Source organism: Notolabrus celidotus, chromosome 6 (assembly GCF_009762535.1).
Source record: "Notolabrus celidotus isolate fNotCel1 chromosome 6, fNotCel1.pri, whole genome shotgun sequence".
In the NCBI taxonomy this organism is placed as follows: Eukaryota; Metazoa; Chordata; class Actinopteri; order Labriformes; family Labridae; genus Notolabrus; species Notolabrus celidotus.
Genome location: NC_048277.1, coordinates 38,769,291 through 38,792,071, shown reverse-complemented (window position 1 = coordinate 38,792,071; position 22,781 = coordinate 38,769,291). Strand labels below are relative to the sequence as shown.

General features: G+C 50.8%; 1 protein-coding gene across 1 annotated transcript in view; it reads left to right on the top strand.

Annotated features, from left to right (window-relative positions):
• Window positions 1–1,313: 1,313 nt before the first annotated feature.
• LOC117814269 (receptor-type tyrosine-protein phosphatase beta-like) overlaps window positions 1,314–22,781 on the top strand; it is a 28,577-nt gene continuing 7,109 nt past the window's right edge. The window contains exons 1-20 of the mRNA XM_034685495.1: window positions 1,314–1,494; window positions 2,854–2,967; window positions 5,258–8,319; window positions 10,089–10,428; window positions 11,288–11,551; window positions 11,632–11,895; window positions 11,963–12,238; window positions 12,567–12,833; window positions 13,161–13,427; window positions 13,501–13,764; window positions 14,753–15,016; window positions 17,133–17,396; window positions 17,560–17,823; window positions 19,136–19,405; window positions 19,741–20,004; window positions 20,404–20,670; window positions 20,799–21,089; window positions 21,175–21,453; window positions 22,385–22,534; window positions 22,610–22,781. The exon at window positions 22,610–22,781 is cut by the window's right edge and continues 99 nt beyond it. Of these exons, the coding sequence (XP_034541386.1) occupies window positions 1,314–1,494; window positions 2,854–2,967; window positions 5,258–8,319; window positions 10,089–10,428; window positions 11,288–11,551; window positions 11,632–11,895; window positions 11,963–12,238; window positions 12,567–12,833; window positions 13,161–13,427; window positions 13,501–13,764; window positions 14,753–15,016; window positions 17,133–17,396; window positions 17,560–17,823; window positions 19,136–19,405; window positions 19,741–20,004; window positions 20,404–20,670; window positions 20,799–21,089; window positions 21,175–21,453; window positions 22,385–22,534; window positions 22,610–22,781 (7,784 nt within the window). The remainder of the gene's footprint in view (window positions 1,495–2,853; window positions 2,968–5,257; window positions 8,320–10,088; window positions 10,429–11,287; window positions 11,552–11,631; window positions 11,896–11,962; window positions 12,239–12,566; window positions 12,834–13,160; window positions 13,428–13,500; window positions 13,765–14,752; window positions 15,017–17,132; window positions 17,397–17,559; window positions 17,824–19,135; window positions 19,406–19,740; window positions 20,005–20,403; window positions 20,671–20,798; window positions 21,090–21,174; window positions 21,454–22,384; window positions 22,535–22,609) is intronic.

Sequence of the window (22,781 nt, the reverse complement as noted above, 5' to 3'; positions counted from 1 at the left end):
AAAGTGAAAGAGAACAAAGTAAAAGAAAACAATGTGAAGGAGAACTAAGTGAAAGAGAACTAAGTGAAAGAAAAAAAGGGAAAGAGAACAAAGTGAAAGAACACAGTGAAAGAGATCAAAGTGAAATAAAAAGTGAAAGAGAACAAAGTGAAGTAGAACAAAGTGAAAGAACAAAGTAAAAGAAAACAATGTGAAGGAGAACAAAGTGAAAGAAAAAGGGAAAGAAAAAAGGGAAAGAGAACAAAGTGAAAGAACACTGAAGTAGAACAAAGTGAGTTCTGAATAGATCGTTAATAAAAGTTAAAGTTGGATTAAAAGTTCGTCATCACAAAAACATCTCTGGATTATTTGAAGTGACAGATTATCGAGTCTTCACCTGCAGGAGAAACAGGAAGTATGATGATCAGTCATGTGACCATTAAAAACTACAAATCCCAGAGTTCCAGGGTCACACTCACCTCTACTGTCTGAGCACCAATCACAGCTAAGCAGCACTTGATGCTCCGCCCCCTCAGAGCAAGGAAACAGACGGGAGGTGCTGTCGTCACCTGAGTGTGTTAATGTGTACAGAGGTGCAGGTGTGTGTGGCCCTTCTGGGGTCAAAGGTCACTGAGGAGACGGTTCTTCAGAGAGGACTTCCTGTTTCTCTGCCTGAATGATTTAAAACGTTTAAAGACGTTAAAATGATTTGATGTTCGTCCTCTCAGAGTCTGAAGTCTGAAACCTGCAGTTCCTACAGAGTCCACTAGAGGCTGCCACTGAGTCCTGCTCAGGGCCGAGGAGCCGGTTCCCTTCCTGGAGTCTGGACGTCTGATCACCACCGAGAGAGTCAAAAACAACGTCCTCAAGTCACACACACACACACACACACACACACACACACACACACACACACACACACACACACACACACACACACACACACACACACACACACACACAGAGTCAGAAAGCTTGTCCTCCTGACCCTCTGTCCAGGAAGTCTCCATCAGCCAATCAGTGAGCAGGACATTCAGCACGCCCAGACCGTGACCTCTGACCCCTGAGGACAGATGGATGTCTGCAGGAGAAGGTGACACACTAAGCCTGCACGCCATAGAAACAGGTCCTGGCCCAGGTCTTGATCCTGGTCCCAACCCCCCCTCTCCCCAGTTTCTTACACACACACACACACACACACACACACACACACACACACACACACACACACACACACACACACACACACACTGTGTAAGTCCTGGTTCAGAGCTCTGGTTCTCTCGGGGACTCACAGAGTCCGTGTCAGGTCGGCCCTGAATGCTGCAGCCAGGATGTTCAGGGTGGAGGAGTCTGTCTTCCTCCTCTTCCTCATCACCTTCCTCCTGACAGGACAGGATGTCAGTAAACCGGGCGGGGGGATCAGGGAGGAAGAGGACTGTGAATCTTTACGGCTCAGATTACGCGGAACAAAACCCTCTGAGGGAGGAGACAACCTGAACACAGACCCTCTGAGTGAGGAGACAACCTGAACACAGACCCTCTGAGTGAGGAGACTCCTGAACGCAGACCCTCTGAGTGAGGGGACTCCCAAACGCAGACCCTCTGAGTGAGGGGACACCCGAACACAGACCCTCTGAGTGAGGAGACTCCTGAACGCAGACCCTCTGAGTGAGGGGACTCCCAAACGCAGACCCTCTGAGTGAGGAGACAACCTGAACACAGACCCTCTGAGTGAGGGGACACCCGAACGCAGACCCTCTGAGTGAGGAGACAACCCGAACACAGACCCTCTGAGTGAGGAGACAACCTGAACACAGACCCTCTGAGTGAGGAGACAACCCGAACACAGACCCTCTGAGTGAGGGGACCTGACTCTGAGACCTGACTCTGAGACCTGATGATAGAGACCTGACTCTAAGACCTGACTCTCTGAGACCTGACTCTCTGAGACCTGATGATAGAGACCTGATGATAGAGACCTGATGATAGAGACCTGATGATAGAGACCTGACTCTCTGAGACCTGACTCTCTGAGACCTGATGATAGAGACCTGACTCTCAGGAGGCAGGTCTTTAAATCAAACTCTACATATACAAATATAAAAACGATATTAACCTTTTTATATTACACATATATTTAATATATATATAGTATAAATATATATATAATATATATGTTATGAATAAATATTACATATATTCTATATCTAATATATATAGAATATATGTAATACATATGGTATATATAATATATCGATAGTATATATTATATATATATGTTTTCATATACATCTAATATATATATATATATATATACATCTAATATATATATATATATATATACATCTAATATATATATATTAGATGTATATATATCTACATCTAATATTTTTTCTTATGAAGAGATTTAATTAATAAACTCAGTGTGACTGTGGTATGTACAATGGTAGTGTGTAGTTGTGTGTATGTATGTGTGTGTGTGTGTGTGTGTGTGTGTGTGTGTGTAACTGTGTGTGTTATTGTGGGATGTGTTGTGGTATTTCCGACAGTCGAGGACTCATTCTCTCTGTATGTGTGTGTGTGTGTGTGTGTGTGTGTGTGTGTGTGTGTGTGTGTGTGTGTCTGGTTGAATTGGAGGAAGCTGTGCGGGTCACCTCTTTCCTCTCACACACACACACACACACACACACACACACACACACACACACTTCCTTTGGTCTCCACACTCAGCTCGACCACAGACGCAGAAACATGGATGCATCGACGCTGCTGGTCTTCACGCTTCTGAGCGCGCTCAGTTCAGTGTGTGAGTACTCTGAGTTTCTTTAATGTTGTTAATGTTCTCTGCTTCAAACCGTGTCCGTCCCTCAGACTCTGAATCTGAGACCTCCAGAGACAGGCTGAGATCTGAGACCTCCAGAGACAGGCTGAGATCTGAGACCTCCAGAGACAGGCTGAGATCTGAGACCTCATCCACCAATCAGAGTCAGACTGGAGTCATTTATTGACACAGACTAAAGACCGGACTAAAGACCAGACTGAAGACAGGACTACGCACTCTGAGCAGTAAGACTTCACTCTTGAGCTCACATGTGATTGACCCACAGCTCAGGAGGACCAGAGCGAACCTAGTGTAGACCTGGACTCTGTATTCAGACCAGACCGCGTCATTAAAGCTCCAATCATCAGTTTTTTATGGTCAACATGAGACTGAAGTCTGAGCAGGAGGACCAACACTGAAGAGCCACACTTAGGTCAGGGTCACTGCAGCAGACCCTCAGACCCCCGTTCATGAAGACTAGACTGGTCCTGTTAATCTAAACCAAACAAGCATTATTCCAGACTCACAGGGACCACCAGATCTCCTCTGAGTCTGAAGAGTCCAGAGTTCATTCAGCTGATGGATCCATAATTAATCTGATCATTGTTAGACCCTGTGATACTCTGTGGGTCTCTGTTAGACCCTGTGAGACCCTGTGAGACCCTGTGAGACTCTGTTAGACCCTGTGAGTCTATGTGGGACTCTATGAGAATCTGTTGGACCCTGTGAGGCCCTGTGAGACTCTGTTAGACTCTGTTGGACACTGACTCTGCTGGACTCTGACTGTTGGACTCTGTTGGACTCTGACTCTGTTGTCCTCTGACTGTTTGACTCTGCTGGACTCTGATTGTGTTGGACTTTGACTCTGTTGGACTCTGTTGGACTCTGACTCTTTAGGACTCTGGTTCTGTTGGACTCTGTTGGACTCTGACTCTTTAAGACTCTGGTTCTGTTGGACTCTGTTGGACTCTGCTGGGCTCTGATTCTGCTGGATTCTGGCTCTGTTGGACTCTTTTGGGCTCTTATGCTGGACTCTGCTGGACTCCGTTGGAATCTGACTGTTGGACTCTGCTGGACTCTGTTGGACTCTGTTGACCTCTGTTGGTCTCTGCTGGACTCTGCTGGACTCTGACTCTGCTGGACTCTGCTGGACTCTGCTGGACTCCGTTGGAATCTGACTGTTGGACTCTGCTGGACTCTGTTGGACTCTGTTGACCTCTGTTGGTCTCTGTTGGACTCTTTAGGACTCTGGTTCTGTTGGACTCTGCTGGACTCTGACTCTGTTGGACTCTGTTGGACTCTGCGGGACTCTGACTCTGTTGGACTCTGTTGGACTCTGCGGGACTCTGACTCTGTTGGACTCTGCTGGACTCTGTTGTACTCTGTCCAATCAGAGCGTGTGTCTTGTCATGATGGACAGAGTGTAGCCCCGCGCCGCTGTGACCCGAGGAGGACTAATACTGAACCTGGTCCTGTGTTTAAGACCGGCTACAAACCCTCTACTTTAACTCTTAGCAACCATGCTAATGCTATTACCAACAGCCTTTAACAATCAACTAACCTTAGCATGCTAACAGTTAGCATGCTAACAATCAGCTAACCTTAGCATGCTAATAAACTGTTAGCTAGTGAACATCAGGAAGTGAGTTAAGGAGCTTTTGTGTCAGTTCACCAAGTGCAGCAGGAAAAACGTCAACATTTTACTTCCTGTCAAAACACACACTCACTCACTCACATACACACACACACACACTCACTCACTCACACACACACACACACACACACACACACACACACACACACACACACACACACGTCACACCAACCTGTTTGATCCCTCTCTGATTGAAACAATGAACACCTCCGTCACTCCCCCGAGCCTCCGTCTGGTTTTATGAGTTTGGAACAAAGAGAGAAATAAACCGACTTCCTGAAGATTCAATAACAAGGACAGAGTTTCATCGGGGTGCAGCTTTCACTGTTACACCACATCCTGTAACAGCTCTAAAATATGTCCTACAGGGGGCGCTGTTCCCTGGATGTCAGCACGTTTATGTTGATGTTGGCATTAAAGCTTCAACAGAAGTCTCTTTCTTAAGGAGGTAAGTGTCTGCAGTACTGCAAGTGTCCACCAGGTGTCTACAGCAGGTTAAGGGTTAAAGGGAGGGTTAGGGGCGTGGCCTATTTGACTGACAGGTTGGTGTGACGTAGCTGTTAGCCAGATGGCTAGGCTATGGCCTCAGCTCCACCTCTAGGACCCTTAACATGAGGCTCAATAGGAAGTGACTCAGTTTATCAGACAGCCTCTAGTGGACACTGGAGGAACTGCAGAACTGACGGCCCCCTCGAGGAAGGTGGAGGTCTAACAAGTGTTTTCCTTACAGTGTCTGTCTCTGTCTTCAGGTGTCCTTCCTCTGAATGATCTGACTCAGCTGGTCTCTGTTTGTTTTTCAGACACGTCTCCGGTGTCCTCCACCTTTGATTCCTCCACCTATAAACCCCTGAGACTCTACATCACAAGTCCCTCCATCCCGGACTCTAATACAAAGCTACTGAACACAAAGAGACCCCACAGAACCACAACACCTGACCCCATCTCAGAACACCACCCATCTACATCGGAGAACACCTCGGAACACCACCCGTCAACATCCGACAACACCTCGGAACACCACCCATCAACATCAGACAACACCTCAGAACACCACCCGTCAACACCTGACCCCATCTCAGAACACCACCCATCTACATCTGAGAACACCTCGGAACACCACCCATCAACATCAGACAACACCTCGGAACACCACCCATCAACATCAGACAACACCTCAGAACACCACCCGTCAACACCTGACCCCATCTCAGAACACCACCCATCTACATCTGAGAACACCTCGGAACACCACCCATCAACATCCGACAACACCTCGGAACACCACCCATCAACATCAGACAACACCTCAGAACACCACCCGTCAACACCTGACCCCATCTCAGAACACCACCCATCTACATCAGACACCACCTCAGCACACCATCCATCAACATCAGACAACACCTCGGAACACCACCCGTCAACATCCTACAACACCTCCGAACACCACCCGTCAACATCAGACAACACCTCGGAACACCACCCATCAACATCCGACAACACCTCCGAACACCACCCGTCAACACCGGACAGCACCTCAGACCACCACCCATCAACATTAGACACCACCTCAGAACACCACCCATCAACATCCGACAACACCTCAGAGCACCACCCATCAACATCCGACACCACTTCAGAACACCACCCATCAACATTAGACAACACCTCAGAACAACACCCATCAACATCCGACACCACCTCAGAGCACCATCCATCAACATCCGACAACACCTCGGAACACCACCCATCAACACCTGACCCCATCTCAGAACACCACCCTGACACCAGATCACACCACCACCCATCAACACCTGACTACACCCCAGAACACCACCCGCCCACATGGGATGGAGCTCCAACACACCTGAATGACATCAGCAGACCTCGAACTGTGAGGTCACCTGGCCCTCAGTCTGGGGCTCCATCAGCCACTGAACTGTCAGCGTCACACGGACGCCATGTTGGCTCCTCCTCCACGCTGTCAATGACATCACAGAGGTCAGGGGTCAGGACTGAGGTGGAGCACACAGCCTCCTCTTCCTCCTCCTCCACCACATTCTCCTCTTCTTCAGAGTCCACCTCGAGTCCAGGTCCTGGTCTCTCTGCTGGTCCATTTGTTTCTGACTCAAACACACACACAGGTTATTCAGCAGGCAGTGCTCCACCCGCCTCCACCTCCGCTGCACCTCCTTCAGGTTTGAGGTCTACATCAGTAACAGAGACGGATCCTCCATCCAACCCTAGAGCTCTGCCTACAGCTACACAGGCATCCTCCTCCGTCACCTCCATGCTGCTTACAGTCTCTGAGGCTCAGACTGAAGACTCCACCATCACAGAGGCTCCACCCACTCCTCCATCAGCTGAGCTGACTTCTACAGGAGAAGCCAACATCACAACTCTACCAGCTACACCTTCTACAGCCGTCAAATCAACAGCTACGCCTTCTACATCCGTCAAATCAACAGCTACGCCTTCTACATCCGTCAAATCAACAGCTACGCCTTCTACAGCCGTCAAATCAACAGCTACACCTTCTACAGCCGTCAAATCAACAGCTACGCCTTCTACAATCGTCAAATCAACAGCTACACCTTCTACAGCCGTCAAATCAACAGCTACGCCTTCTACAGCCGTCAAATCAACAGCTACGCCTTCTACAGCCGTCAAATCAACAGCTACGCCTTCTGCATCCGTCAAATCAACAGCTACGCCTTCTACAGCCGTCAAATCAACAGCTACGCCTTCTACAGCCGTCAAATCAACAGCTACGCCTTCTACAGCCGTCAAATCAACAGCTACGCCTTCTACATCCGTCAAATCAACAGCTACGCCTTCTACATCTGTCAAATCAACAGCTACACCTTCTGCAACCGTCGAATCAACAGCTACGCCTTCTACATCCGTCAAATCAACAGCTACACCTTCTACATCTGTCAAATCAACAGCTACACCTTCTACATCCGTCAAATCAACAGCTACGCCTTCTACATCTGTCAAATCAACAGCTTCACCTTCTACATCCGTCAAATCAACAGCTACGCCTTCTACATCCGTCAAATCAACAGCTACGCCTTCTACATCTGTCAAATCAAACGCTACACCTTCTGCAGCCGTCAATTCAACAGCTACACCTTCTACAGCTGTCAAATCAACAGCTACACCTTCTACAGCTGTCAAATCAACAGCTACACCTTCTGCAACCGTCGAATCAACAGCTACACCTTCTACAGCCGTCAAATCAACAGCTACACCTTCTACATCCGTCAAAACAACAGCTACACCTTCTACAGCCGCAAAATCAACAGCTACACCTTCTACAGCCGTCAAATCAACAGCTACACCTTCTACAGCCGCAAAATCAACAGCTACACCTTCTACATCCGTCAAATCAACAGCTACACCTTCTACATCCGTCGAATCAACAGCTACACCTTCTACAACCGTCAAAACAACAGCTACACCTTCTACAGCCGTCGAATCAACAGCTACACCTTCTACAGCCGTCAAATCAACAGCTACGCCTTCTACAGCCGTCAAATCATCAGCTACACCTTTTACAGCCATCAAATCAACAACTACACCTTCTACAGCCGTCAAGTCAACAGCTACACCTTCTACAGCCGTCAAATCAACAGCTACACCTTCTACAACCGTCAAATCAACAGCTTCACCTTCTACAACAGCTACACCCACTGAAGCCTCCACCACAGCTGTCATTACCATCCCCCCTCCAACCACAACCATGTCTACAACCACTGCAACCACAACCAGGCCAACTCCACCTGCAGCTACAACAACCATCAGATCAACCTCAGCTCCTCCTGAGACTACGACTATACCTGAGACCTCCACCCAACCTGTGAGTACTCCTTCTGCACCTCTGTCTCATGATTCAGAGCTAAACTGCTCCACCTGTCAGGGTCTCTGTCTGACTACAGCTTCATGTTGACATAATTTCCCATCATGCACCTGTCAGGGTCTCAGGAGTGTTTGGGATGTAGCTCTCTCAGGTGTGTTTGCAGGACCTCTGCAGTGAGTGTTGTCAGTTTTGAACAGCAGGTCCAGGTCTTTGATCTGGACTCTTACCTGTTGATGAACCTGTAGTTTTCAGTAGGTGGAGATCTTTGGGATGTTTCAGGCCTCTGGTATCAAACTAGTCCACTATGATGGACCCCTGATGATCAGACTCGAGTAAACTCTGGAGTTTTCGTGTTTCCTGTTTGAATCTGTTCAGCGTTCGCTCTGCTATATTTAGCGCTCCTGAAGCTGCTTCCTGATTGGACAACTCTCACTGATCCAGAACAATGGCCGACTCTGATGGAGCCGCCACAGAGAGTCCGGAAGGAAGGCAGGGTGGGGAGCCGGTCTGAGCCTCTGAGAGGGAACAGGTCTACAGAGAGCTGGTCTGAGACTCTAAGAGGGAACATGTCTGTATAGAGCCGGTCTGAGACTCTGAGAGGGAACAGGTCTGCAAGAAGCTTTGTTGAAAATGTGATCTGGATCTGGTGGACTATGTGTGATACAGTCTCTGGTGGGTTATGTGTGGTGGGTCTCTGGTGAGCTATGTGAAGTGGTCTATGGTTTATGTGTGATGCGATCTTTGGTGGACTATGTGTGATGCTGTCTCTTGTGGATTATGTGTGATGTGGTCTATGGTGGACTGTGATATGATCTCTTGTGGACTACGTGTGATGTGGTCTATGGTGGATTATGTGTGATGCAGTCTCTTGTGGATTATGTGTGATGTGGTCTATGGTGGACTATGTGTGATGCTGTCTCTTGTGGATTATAAGTGATGTGGTCTATAGTGGACTATGTGTGATGCAGTCTCTTGTGGATTATGTGTGATGTGGTCTATAGTGGACTATGTGTGATGCAGTCTCTTGTGGATTATGTGTGATGTGGTCTATAGTGGACTATGTGTGATGCAGTCTCTTGTGGATTATGTGTGATGTGGTCTATAGTGGACTATGTGTGATGCAGTCTCTGGTAGATTATGTGTGATGTGGTCTATAGTGGACTATGTGTGATGCTGTCTCTTGTGGATTATGTGTGATGTGGTCTATGGTGGACTATGTGTGATGCTGTCTCTGGTAGATTATGTGTGATGTGGTCTATGGTGGACTATGTGTGATGCTGTCTCTGGTAGATTATGTGTGATGTGGTCTATAGTGGACTATGTGTGATGCTGTCTCTGGTAGATTATGTGTGATGTGGTCTATGGTGGATTGTGTGTGATTTAAGATGTGCAGGGTCAGGAGGACTTAGATGGAGACATGTGGTCCCAGACTTTGTTGCACAGTTCGGACATTCCGGACCAGGTTTAGTCCCTCCCTGTCCTGGATCTGTGGATCATGTCGACCCGAAATGAATGTGCTGGTGGATCTGCAGAGAGAGAGAGAGAGAGAGAGAGTTGTTGGGGTCGAGAGAGGAAGTAAGGTGGATCTGGTTCACCTGAGATCCTGAACCCTTCAGGTGGTTTTACTGAGACATGATGGTGAATATGGATCAGACGCTTCAGGTAAAGTAAACCGTCACTGACAGAAACTGGACGCCAAAATCAACGAAGCTGAACCTGAAGTATAAACTGGAGGACCCTCACCTCTATGATGTCACTTCCTGTTGCAGGTGCGTCCCCCAGAGGTCCCCCGCTGTGCGGTGAACTTCACAGAGATCAGGTCCAGCTCGGACTCAGCCGTGGTTAAATTCAGCACCGTCGCACGCTTCTGTAACTTTACTGTGATCATCGATGGCCCCGCCCACTCTGACTACACCCATACCGACTCCGCCCAGCCTGACTCCGCCCAGCCTGACTCCGCCCAGCCTGACTCCGCCCACTGTGACCTCGATGGGGAGTCAAGGACTGACTTCACCTGCCTGATCCCTGATCTGACACCTGGGAGTCTGTACAGACTGACCCTGGTCTCCAAGAAGGACGGAGCGAGGAGCAACGTGTCGATACGCACAGGTGAGAACCACCGAGTCATGATGACCGGATACAACACAGAGTCACATGATCACTATGTTCAATACAACACAGAGTCACATGATCAATATGTTCAATACAACACAGAGTCACATGATCAATATGTTCAATACAACACAGAGTCACATGATCACTATGTTCAATACAACACAGAGTCACATGATCAATATGTTCAATACAACACAGAGTCACATGATCAACACTTCAGACTAACCCTCCCTTTAACCCTTCACCTGCTGTAAACAGGTGAGTTTATAAATTCAGACGTACAGTCGTCATGATGACAGAAATGAGCTATAGAGACCCAAACTGTTTTTGTACCAGGCTGTAAACATGGGGCTCTATGGGGACTGACTCACTGCAGGAGACACACTCTAGTGGACTCTGGAGGAGCTGCAAGTTTTGGACTTTGTGAAGCTTTGTTTTTCAGTCTTATGAAGTTCTTAGAAAACTTGGCAAATCTGAAGTGTTTGTTTCTGAAAGTGCCGCTTGTAAAGGTCCACAGAGTTCTTTTGGAATGTACCCCCCCCCCCCCCCCCCCCCCCAACCACACACACACTTCCCTCCTGTCATTATGTGAGCGGCAGGATGTTGAGGCTCTGTTTGTTAAAGAACAGGATGATTAGAGACAGAGAGGAGGAGCTACCATGACCCTGTGAAGGTCTAGGTTATATACACATATCTATCACACACACATATATATATATGTGTGTTATTATGTTATATATATGTATATGTATATAACATATATACATATACATATATGTGTGTGTGTGACACCTGTCAGTCTCCTCTCAGCTGTTACCTGCTGTTAACCTGTGACTTCCTGTCCCCCCTGCAGCCCCCTCACCTGTCCTCGGTCTGCAGGTCTGGTCCTCGTCCTCTCACGGTCTCAACGTGTCGTGGCGTGGGGGTCCAGGCCATTTGGAGAGGTTCAGGGTTCTGCTGACGGATCAGGATCGGGTTCTTCTGAAGAACTTCACTACTTTAAACTCAGAGACCTCGGCTCACCTGGACCACCTGCAGCCTGGGACCCTGTACAAGGTCACCGTGGTAACAGAGGCTGTGGGCCTGCAGAGCTCCGCCTCCAGGCAGGCTGTCACAGGTGTGTGTTCACAGCTCTGATAAACATGAACACCCGTGAAGCTGTGGCTCACCTGTATCCTTTCCTCTGACGCCCCTCAGTCCCTGCGGCCGTCTCAGACCTGATCCTGGACCACAACGGCAGCTCAAACAGTCTGCAGGCTTCATGGAGTCCACCTGAAGGGGGGCTGGAGGTCTATCTGCTGACCCTGTCTTCTCAGGGATCTGACCCCCGGGAGCTCCACCTACCACCCAACATCACCCAACAGGTGTTCAAAGGTCTGACACCTGGACGCAGGTACGAGCTCAGGGTCAGGACTTCAGCAGGGGGACTGAGCTGTGAGACCAGGACCAGCACCAGGACAGGTACTGGACTAGGTCTAAACTGATGTATTCTTATTTTACCCGGCCTCATCTCTTGGTTCTGTTTCAGTACCTGGGAAGGTGTCGTCCCTCTCCATGTCCCTGCTCAGGGGGGGCGGGGCTCTGAAGGTAAGCTGGTCGCCCCCTAGAGGAGACTACGAGTACTTCATCGTGCTGCTGAAGAACGGGTCCCAAGTTCTCTCCAACCAGACCGTCAGTAACCACAGCACGCAGGTCGAGTTCTCCCGCCTGAACCTCGGTCTGCTGCCGGGTCGACTGTACCTGGCCGAGGTCTCCACGCACAGCGGCGTGCTGCGTAACACGGCGTCCTGCAGCAGGCGGCTGGGTCAGTTCACACCCTTCTATTTCATGAGAGGTCTGACCTCCGGGGGGCTATGACTTTCAGGGGGGTGGGGGGCTCTGACCTGCAGTGGTGGGGGGACTCTGATCTTCAGGGGGGGCTCTGACCTTCAGGTGGGGGGGGGCTCTGACCTTAAGGTGGGGGGGGCTCTGATCTTCAGGGGTGGGGCTCTGACCTTAAGAGAGGGTGGGGGGCTCTGACCTTCAGGGGTGGGGCTCTGACCTTAAGAGAGGGTGGTAGGCTCTGACCTTCAGGTGGGGGGCTTTGAGGGAGCGTACAGGTGTTTAATGAGGTGATAACCTGTCCCCCACAGGCCCTGCCCCCGTGCAGCAGCTGGTGGTCCGGCGTTCTGATGAGACCGTTCTGAGCGTGCTCTGGAGGCGACCCCACGGTGAATGGGACAGTTTCACAGTGGTCCTCAGAGAGACTGACCCCCCCACCCTGCGGGACCAGAGGCTGCTCTCCTGGGAGGCCACAGACTGCACCTTCAACCTGCTCACACCTGGACGCCTGTACACCGTCACCGTGACGACCAACAGTGGAAACCTGAGCAGCTCCACCTCTGTGACCTCGCGCACAGGTACGTCAGACTGGCTCACAGCTTGCTGGAGGCTCCAATGTGGGGACTACAGGATCAAACCATGAGTCAGAGACCCGCTGTGCCCCTGATCCACCACCCCCCCAACACACTTCTTCTTCTTCATGGATAATCAGAACCCGTCCCCGCTGCTCCTCCTTAGACTCACAGGAAGTTAACATCACCAGGACAGGGACGGGCAGAGGGTGAGGGAGGACTTACAGCATGGGGGGCCCGGGCAGGGGTCAAACCAGGGACCACTGAGACCAGGACTTAAACCTTCTGTGAATGGGGCGCACTCTCACCTTAGTCTTCTCTGTCCCCCCTCAGCTCCGGCTCAGGTAGGCGAGCTGCGGGTCTCGAACGGCGGCAGCACCGACAGCCTGCAGGCGGACTGGGAGCCAGCGCCCGGGGACATCGACTCGTACGGCGTCCTGCTGGTCCACGACAGCAGTATCATCAAGAACCAGAGTCTGAAACCTGACACCACCAGGATCCACTTCAACCACCTGAGACCAGGAGCGCTCTACAGGGTGGTGCTGACCGCCATCAGGGCCGGACACGCCTCCAGACAGAGCATCAGGGAGGGACGCACAGGTGAGACGCTCGCTTACATTCAAAACATTCAATATTTAACCACGCCCATAATGTCACGTCCTCTTTCTCTCAGTCCCGGCGGCGGTTGGAGAAGTGACGGTCGGTAACAACGGACGGTCTGACTTCCTCACCGTGTCATGGCGTCCAGCTGCAGGCGAGGTGGAGGGTTACCTGGTTACCCTGAGTGACAGCGAGAGGACTCTTCACAGCGTGTCGGTCTCTAAGAACAGTCCAGAGTGTGTGTTCAACTCTCTGGTGTCAGGACGACTCTACAACATCTCCATCAGCTCCAGGAGTGGCTCCGCCCTCAACCACACCTCCGTCCAGGAGAGGACACGTGAGGCTTTTCATCCATTCATTCATTCACTCACTCACTCATTCACTCATTCATTCATTCACTCATTCACTCATTCATTCATTCACTCATTCACTCATTCACTCATTCACTCATTCATTCATTCACTCATTCACTCATTTATTCATTCATTCATTCACTCATTCACTCATTCATTCATTCATTCACTCATTCACTCATTCACTCATTCATTCATTCATTCATTCATTCACTCATTCACTCATTCACTCATTCACTCATTCATTCATTCACTCATTCACTCATTTATTCATTCATTCATTCACTCACTCATTCATTCATTCATTCATTCACTCATTCACTCATTCACTCATTCATTCATTCACTCATTCACTCATTCACTCATTCATTCATTCATTCACTGATTCACTCATTCATTCATTCATTCACTCATTCACTCATTCACTCATTCATTCATTCACTCATTCACTCATTCATTCACTCATTCACTCATTCACTCATTCATTCACTCATTCACTCATTCACTCATTCATTCACTCATTCACTCATTCACTCATTCATTCATTCACTCATTCACTCATTCATTCACTCATTCACTCATTCATTCATTCACTCATTCACTCATTCACTCATTCATTCATTCATTCACTCATTCACTCATTCATTCATTCACTCATTCACTCATTCACTCATTCATTCATTCACTCATTCACTCATTCATTCACTCATTCACTCATTCACTCATTCATTCATTCATTCACTCATTCACTCATTCATTCATTCATTCACTCATTCATTCATTCACTCATTCATTCATTCACTCATTCACTCATTCACTCATTCACTCATTCACTCATTCATTCACTCATTCACTCATTCACTCATTCATTCATTCATTCATTCACTCATTCACTCATTCATTCATTCACTCATTCACTCACTCATTCACTCATTCAGCGTTTTAACACGACCCGTCTCTCTCTCCCATCAGGGCCGTCTCCGGTGCAGAGCCCGACGGCGACGCACTCTGCGCGGGACGACTACCTGAAGGTGTACTGGCGTGCGGCTGCAGGTGACGTGGATGAGTACAAGGTGTTCATCAAACACAACAACGTGTTCCTGCAGAACCAGACGGTTCCAAAGACGCAGAACGAGTGCGTGTTCCACAACCTGACGCCCGGCAGGCTCTACACCGTGCTGGTCACCACACGCAGCGGGAAGTACGAGACCTCCGCCTCCACCCACGGCAGGACGTGTAAGTGACCTCTGACATCTCAGACACTAAACACACCTAGAACACACCTGGAACACACCTGGAACACACCTGGAACACACCTGGAACACACCTGGAACTCCCCGGGAACACACCTGGAACACACCTGGAACACACCTGGAACACACCTGGAACACGACTGGAACACACCTAGAACACACCTGGAACACACCTGGAACACACCTAGGACACACCTAGAACACACCTGGAACACACTAGAACACACCTGGAACACACTAGGACACACCTAGAACACACCTAGAACACACATGGAACACACCTAGAACACACCTGGAACACACCTGGAACAAACCTGTAACACACCTAGAACACACCTGGAACACACCTGGAACACGCCTGGAACACACCTGGAACACACCTAGAACACACCTGGAACACACCTGTAACAAACCTGTAACACACCTAGAACACACCTGGAACACACCTGGAACACACTAGGACACACCTAGAACACACCTAGAACACACCTAGAACACACATGGAACACACCTAGAACACACCTAGAACACACCTGGAACACACCTGGAACACACCTGGAACACACTAGGACACACCTAGAACACACCTGGAACACACTAGAACACACCTGGAACACACTAGGACACACCTAGAACACACCTAGAACACAAATGGAACACACCTAGAACACACCTGGAACACACCTGGAACAAACCTGGAACACACCTAGAACACACCTGGAACACACCTGGAACACACCTGGAACACACCTGGAACACACCTAGAACACACCTGGAACACACCTGTAACAAACCTGTAACACACCTAGAACACACCTGGAACACACCTGGAACACACCTGGAACACACTAGGACACACCTAGAACACACCTAGAACACACATGGAACACACCTAGAACACACCTAGAACACACCTGGAACACACCTGGAACACACCTGGAACACACTAGGACACACCTAGAACACACCTAGAACACACCTAGAACACACCTAGAACACACCTGGAACACACCTAGAACACACCTGGAACACACCTAGAACACACCTGGAACACACCTGGAACACACCTGGAACACACCTGGAACTCCCCGGGAACACACCTGGAACACACCTAGAACACACCTAGAACACACCTGGAACACACCTAGAACACACCTAGAACACACCTAGAACACACCTGGGACACACCTAGAACAAACCTAGAACACACCTGGAACAAACCTAGAACACACCTGGAACACACCTGGAACACACCTGGAACACACTAGAACACACCTAGAACACACCTGGAACACACCTGGAACACACCTGGTACACACCGAGAACAAACTTGGAACACACCTGGAACACACCTGGAACACACCTGGAACACACCTGGAACACACCTAGAACAGACCTGGAACACACCTAGAACACACCTAGAACACACCTAGAGCACACCTAGAACACACCTAGAACAGACCTGGAACACACCTAGAACACACCTGGAACACACCTGGTACACACCTGGAACACACCTGGTACACACCGAGAACAAACTTGGAACACACCTGGAACACACCTGGAACACACCTGGAACACACCTGGAACACACCTAGAACAGACCTGGAACACACCTAGAACACACCTAGAACACACCTAGAACACACCTAGAACACACCTGGAACACACCTAGAACACACCTGGAACACACCTAGAACAGACCTGGAACACACCTGGAACACACCTGGGTGTATAAGTTTAATCTAAGGGGGGTACGACAGTAGAAACATGTCTCTTTAGTCTGAGCTCTCTGATTGGCTGAGCTCCTGATAGACCAACAACTCTGCTAAAGTAGCAACTATCTGATGCTAAGCTAGCTTTGTTAGCTACCTGGTGGTCAGAGAGCTTGGAGCTTTGATCTTCACTTTGGTCTGATTCTGAGGAACACAGTGAAGCGTTAAGTCCTTCTGAGGGTTTAAGACCTCAGGAGACAAGGTCAGTGATTGGTCCCTGTCTGAGCTCATCAGCTGATTGGCTGATTGGTCACATGACACATTCTCCTCTAATGAAGTATCACACCTGCACACATTCTCACCTGCTCTATGTCCCTCCTGCAGTCCCAGCGGCGGTCCGGTCTCTGGTCCTGGCGGGTCGGGGGACGGTGGAGCTGCGGGTCAGGTGGGCGGGAGCCCCAGGTGACGTGGATCACTACGAGGTCCAGCTGCTGTTCAACGACATGAAGGTGTTTCCTCCCGTCACCCTGAGCGGCAGCGTGGAGGAGTGCGTCCTGCCCTCCCTCACACCTGGACGCCTCTACAAGGTCCTGGTGTCCACCTTCAGTGGGCCCAACCAGAGGGCGGAGTTTATAGAGGGCCGCACAGGTGAGACCAACTACAGACACTGAACTACAGAGACCGGTCTACAGACCTGTCGGTCCTCGGTGGTCTGAGGACTGAGAGGTCTGTAGTTTCTTGGTCAGTCCTGATGTAAGTTGACTCTGTGAGAGTAAAGACCTCTGATGATCAGACCGCCCCCTCTCTGCAGTTCCCAGTAAAGTGAAGAACATCCAGGTCAGTAACGGGGGGGACAGCAGCAGTCTGAAGGTGAGCTGGACTCCGGGTCAGGGGGACGTGGACGGGTACTCCGTGTTCCTGTTCCGACAGAGTCGACAGCTGGACGTCCGGCTCGTCCTCAAGCAGCAGAACGAGGTGACGTTCGGGTCTCTGCAGCCCGGTCAGGTGTACCAGGTGACGGTGCAGTCCATGAGCGGAGACCTGCTGAACAACAGCACCGCCTACGGACGCACAGGTACGCATCACCCGGCTCTGCTAAACACTCCTCTCTGATTGGTCCCCGTGACAAGAACAACACCAGGGACAGATCACACACAAATCAAACCCACAGATGGAGAGGGTGACAGCACACCTCACATCCTGAGCTGCCTGTTGACACTGTGGCAAATCACGTTAGTGTGTGATAACATCGTTAAAAACACGGAGGATGTTTTTAAAGGTGACATATCATCCAAAATCAACTTTGAATGGTTCTCTCCCTGAAATCTGTGTCCCTGTCTACAAACCCCCCGAAAAGTCAAAGAATCCATTCTGCCCCTGTTCTGATTTCTCCACCAACTCAACCCCTCCTCCGTTTTTCATTCCCTGCACACATGTGTGCTAACAAGGAGCTTAGGAGGGAGGCATGCTAGTTGTAGGCTGTCTTAATAAACACAAAGGTCGCTTTGACTCCCCACGTCTGCAGATTTGAAGATCTAGTGGATGATTTTTATTTGTCATGGATAAGTGCTAGCGCTAGTTAGCATAGCCACATAGCTACATGTTGGTAGCTGTGTACCAAGACACACGTCGACATGCTGACAAATAAAACAACAAGAAACACTAAATCTGTGACCAATGGTTCAGAAAGGTCCTGCTGCAGGCGCCTCTCCGTCAGGATCAGATTCTGGATCAGATTCAGAGGGTTGAAGTAACGCGGGTCTGTGAGCAGCCGCGTATATTCAGCCAACATGTAAACATTAGATCAACGTGCTGGACGGCCGAGGCCACACCCACTTCCTGAGGGGGCGTGGTCAGAGAGAAAACAGACTGTTCTGAGCAGGGCTGAAAAAGAGGGGTTTTCAGGCAGACCAGAATCTGATTTCAAAGTGTTTTTTTGAGCAATAAACTTTAAAGACATGTTTTGGGGACCTCTTAGACCAATATATGTTGATGAACAAGAGCAGAATATGTCACCTTTAAGATCTGAGCAGCAGAGTCGGACAAACAACACAACTCCTTTCCTTCAGTCAACGTGTCGTCCTCCAGGTCAAACATTCCTCCAGCACATCTCCTCAGACTCTTACCTGAGCAGAGTAATGGTGTACTGTCTCTTTAAATATTCAAGTTTTCAAACTTCTTTAAAAGTGTTTTTAGAACACGTGACTCAAGAATCCCAGTTTCTCACTGAGTCATGTTTTGATCAGAGCTCGTCCGTGTGATCAGTCGGTTCCTGCAGGATGATGTTCAGTGAGTCCCCCGTGTCCGGGTCACTGTCCCTCATCCTCTTTGTGATATTCATCATATAAACAGATATTAATGATGTCATCTTCTGGGGGCGTGTCCAGTTCCCTCCGCAGTGACCGGGCTGCAGGTGGACTCCCTCCTCTCCACCTGTAGTCTCCAGGTGAGCTGGCAGGAGGCCCTCGGGGTCTCTGACGGGTACGTCCTGCAGCTTCAGGACGACAGAGGGAGCCTGCTCGATAACTCCTCTCAGCCCTCCGGACACACCGACTTCAGGTTCGACCGCCTCACCCCGGGGAAGAAGTACCGAGTCCTGGTCCAGACCAGCAGCGGGGGGATCCACAGCCGGGGGGTCAGTGCCGAGGCCCGCACACGTAAGACTTCCTGTTTATGTTAGCAGACTTCCTGTTTCTTATTAGAACTGAAGCAGAGTGAGGGGAGCTGTTTGAGAACTCTCTGAGTGAAGACTTAGTCCACGTGTCTTAGTTTTCAAGTCTTTTGAAAACAGAGACTTTCATTGAGGGGGTCTGGGTCCGGACAGCAGGTCCTGATGACGAGGACACGACCGGCTCAGATCAGAGTTTAGATCACATGTGGGTTATGTTCTGTGTACGTGTTGTTATTCAGAGAGAGCTTCAGGCAGACGTCTGCCAGGGGGACAGGTCTGTGTAGACCCGTCCTCACAGTCTGCTGGTTCTCCTGGTTTCAGGGCCTGCAGCCGTCACCGATCTGACCGTTCAAACCAACACCACCACCAGCCTGTCCTTCCTCTGGACTGCACCTGACGGGGAGTTCGACCTCTACGAGATCTTCCTGTACAGACCAGACGACTCGCTGCAGGAGACGCGACGCGGCCAGACCGGCAGTCAGCAGGTCTCCTTCCAGGGCCTCAGACCTGGAGCCCCCTACAGGCTGATGGTGGTGACGCACAGCGGAGAGTACAGAAACCAGTCTTCCACCTGGGCCAGGACAGGTGAGAGGGGGCGGGGTGATCTTATTCTGACTGATCCTGACTAATCCACATCAGGCCAGTAAAGGTTTCCAGCCTTCATTATATTAAACACAAACGGCAGTGACCACGTTCAGCCAGCAGGGGGCGCCAGACTGCTGTTACAATAACACCTGCAGGGTCTCTGAGACCGTGAGGTGTATGATGTGTGTCAGGTGTGTGTGAGGTGTGTGTGTTAGGTGTGTGTTAGGTGTGTGTCAGGTGTGTGTCAGTTGTGTGTCAGGTGTGTGTCAGGTGTGTGTCAGGTGTGTGTCAGTTGTGTGTGAGGTGTGTGAGGTGTGTGTGAGGTGTGTGAGGTGTGTGTGAGGTGTGTGAGGTGTTTACAGAGGCTTTGATGTGACCCTCTTCCTGTCTGGTCTTCAGTCCCAGCAGCCGTGGGGTCTCTGGAGGCTCACAGTGGGAACCGGTCTGATGCTCTCTGGGTGACCTGGACTCGAGGAGGCGGTGACCTCAGCGGCTTCCTGCTGACTCTCTTTAAAGCCGACGGCTCCCAGAAGGCCGAGCAGCAGCTGGGGTCAGAGGTCACCAAGTGCGTCTTCTCAGACCTGATCCCGGGTCGGCTGTACCGAGCCGAGGTCCTGAGTCTGAGCGGAGAACTGAGCAACAGAGCCAGCATACTGGGCAGGACCGGTAAGACAGACACACACCCACACATACACATCACAGACCCCCTCCCCCCTGGGGTCTAAGAAGAGTTGCAGTTCCTCTCCTGTCCAGCAGGGGGCGAGCTGTTCACTAACCTCCTCTCCCTCCTCCAGCTCCCACTCCTCCGTCCTCCTTCCTGTTCAGGGGGGTCACCAACACCTCCCTGGAGATCACCTGGACCGGTCCCACGGACTCAGACTACGATGACTTCGACCTGCAGTGGACTCCTCAGGACCGGCTGTCCGTCATCAACCCGTATCACAGCCGGACTTCAGGCAGTCGCATCCTGAGGGGGATGTTTCCGGGACGCCTGTACACCTTCAGCCTCCGCACCCTCAGCGGGGCCACTGAGCCTGAGGCCACGCCCACTTTCAGCACCGCCATCCACAAGAGCATCCGAACCAGTAGGTGGCAGCATCAGTCCCTGTGTGTGCGTCTCTGTATGTGGAACCCTGTAGTCCAGTTCTGAGTCCTTGTGTCCCCCTGCAGAGCCGGAGCGAGTCCACAGCCTCCACTGTCGCCCTCAGAGCTCCACCTCCATCTCCTGCTCCTGGGAACCCCCGGAGGCCGACTATGACTCCTACACCATCGAGTGTCTCCACCAGGACTCCCGGGTCCTCGTCTACTCCAGACGGACCAGCCGAGACTCCACCAGCTACCTGGTCACCCAGCTGGAGCCCCACAAACGCTACGCCGTCTCCGTCAAGGTCATCTCAGACGGGACCACCAGCGACGAGGCCCAGGACAGCGTGGTCACCATGATCGATCGTAAGTCCACGTCTCCTCAGACCTCAGGTCACATGATCCACCCTGAGTCCACGTGTCCTCAGACCTCAGGTCACATGATCCACCCTGAGTCCACGTGTCCTCAGACCTCAGGTCACATGATCCACCCTGAGTCCACGTGTCCTCAGACCTCAGGTCACATGATCCACCCTGAGTCCAGGTGTCCTCAGAACTCATGACACATGATCCACCCTGAGTCCACGTGTCCTCAGACCTCATGACACATGATCCACCCTGAGTCCAGGTGTCCTCAGACCTCATGACACATGATCCACCCTGAGTCCAGGTGTCCTCAGACCTCATGACACATGATCCACCCTGAGTCCAGGTGTCCTCAGACCTCAGGTCACATGATCCACCCTGAGTCCAGGTGTCCTCAGACCTTAGGTCACATGATCCACCCTGAGTCCAGGTGTCCTCAGACCTCAGGTCACATGATCCACCCTGAGTCCACGTGTCCTCAGACCTCATGACACATGATCCACCCTGAGTCCACGTGTCCTCAGACCTCAGGTCACATGATCCACCCTGAGTCCACGTGTCCTCAGACCTCATGACACATGATCCACCCTGAGTCCAGGTGTCCTCAGACCTCATGACACATGATCCACCCTGAGTCCACGTGTCCTCAGACCTCATGACACATGATCCACCCTGAGTCCAGGTGTCCTCAGACCTCATGACACATGATCCACCCTGAGTCCAGGTGTCCTCAGACCTCAGGTCACATGATCCACCCTGAGTCCATGTGTCCTCAGACCTCAGGTCACATGATCCACCCTGAGTCCACGTGTCCTCAGACCTCAGGTCACATGATCCACCCTGAGTCCACGTGTCCTCAGACCTCAGGACAGAACCAGTTTTCAGGGTCAGGTTAAAGTCTTAACTCGTGTCTTTATGGTGTCCTCTGCAGGTCCCCCGGTGCCCCCCCTCAGCACCCGGGTCAGTGCCTGGTCTGCCGTGGTCACCAAGTCCTCCATCTGGTTCTCCTTTAACTGCAGCTGGTTTAGTGACGTAAACGGGGCGGTCCGGTTCTTCGCCGTGGTGGTGGCCGAGTCTGAAGGTAATGATGTCACAGTGATGTCATCACAGCCGCTCCATCTCATTGGCTCTCGTTGACCCTCTCTGGTTCCTGCAGGTGTGGACGAGGAGCTGCCCCTGCAGCAGCACCCTCTGCCGTCCTACCTGGACTATAAGTCCAACAGCTCCATTCGGTCCTATCAGACCGGTTTCTTCCCCAGTCGCTGCACCGAGGGCCCTGACAGCAGCTCCTCAGGGTTTCAGATGAGTCTGGGGACGGGGATGGACCT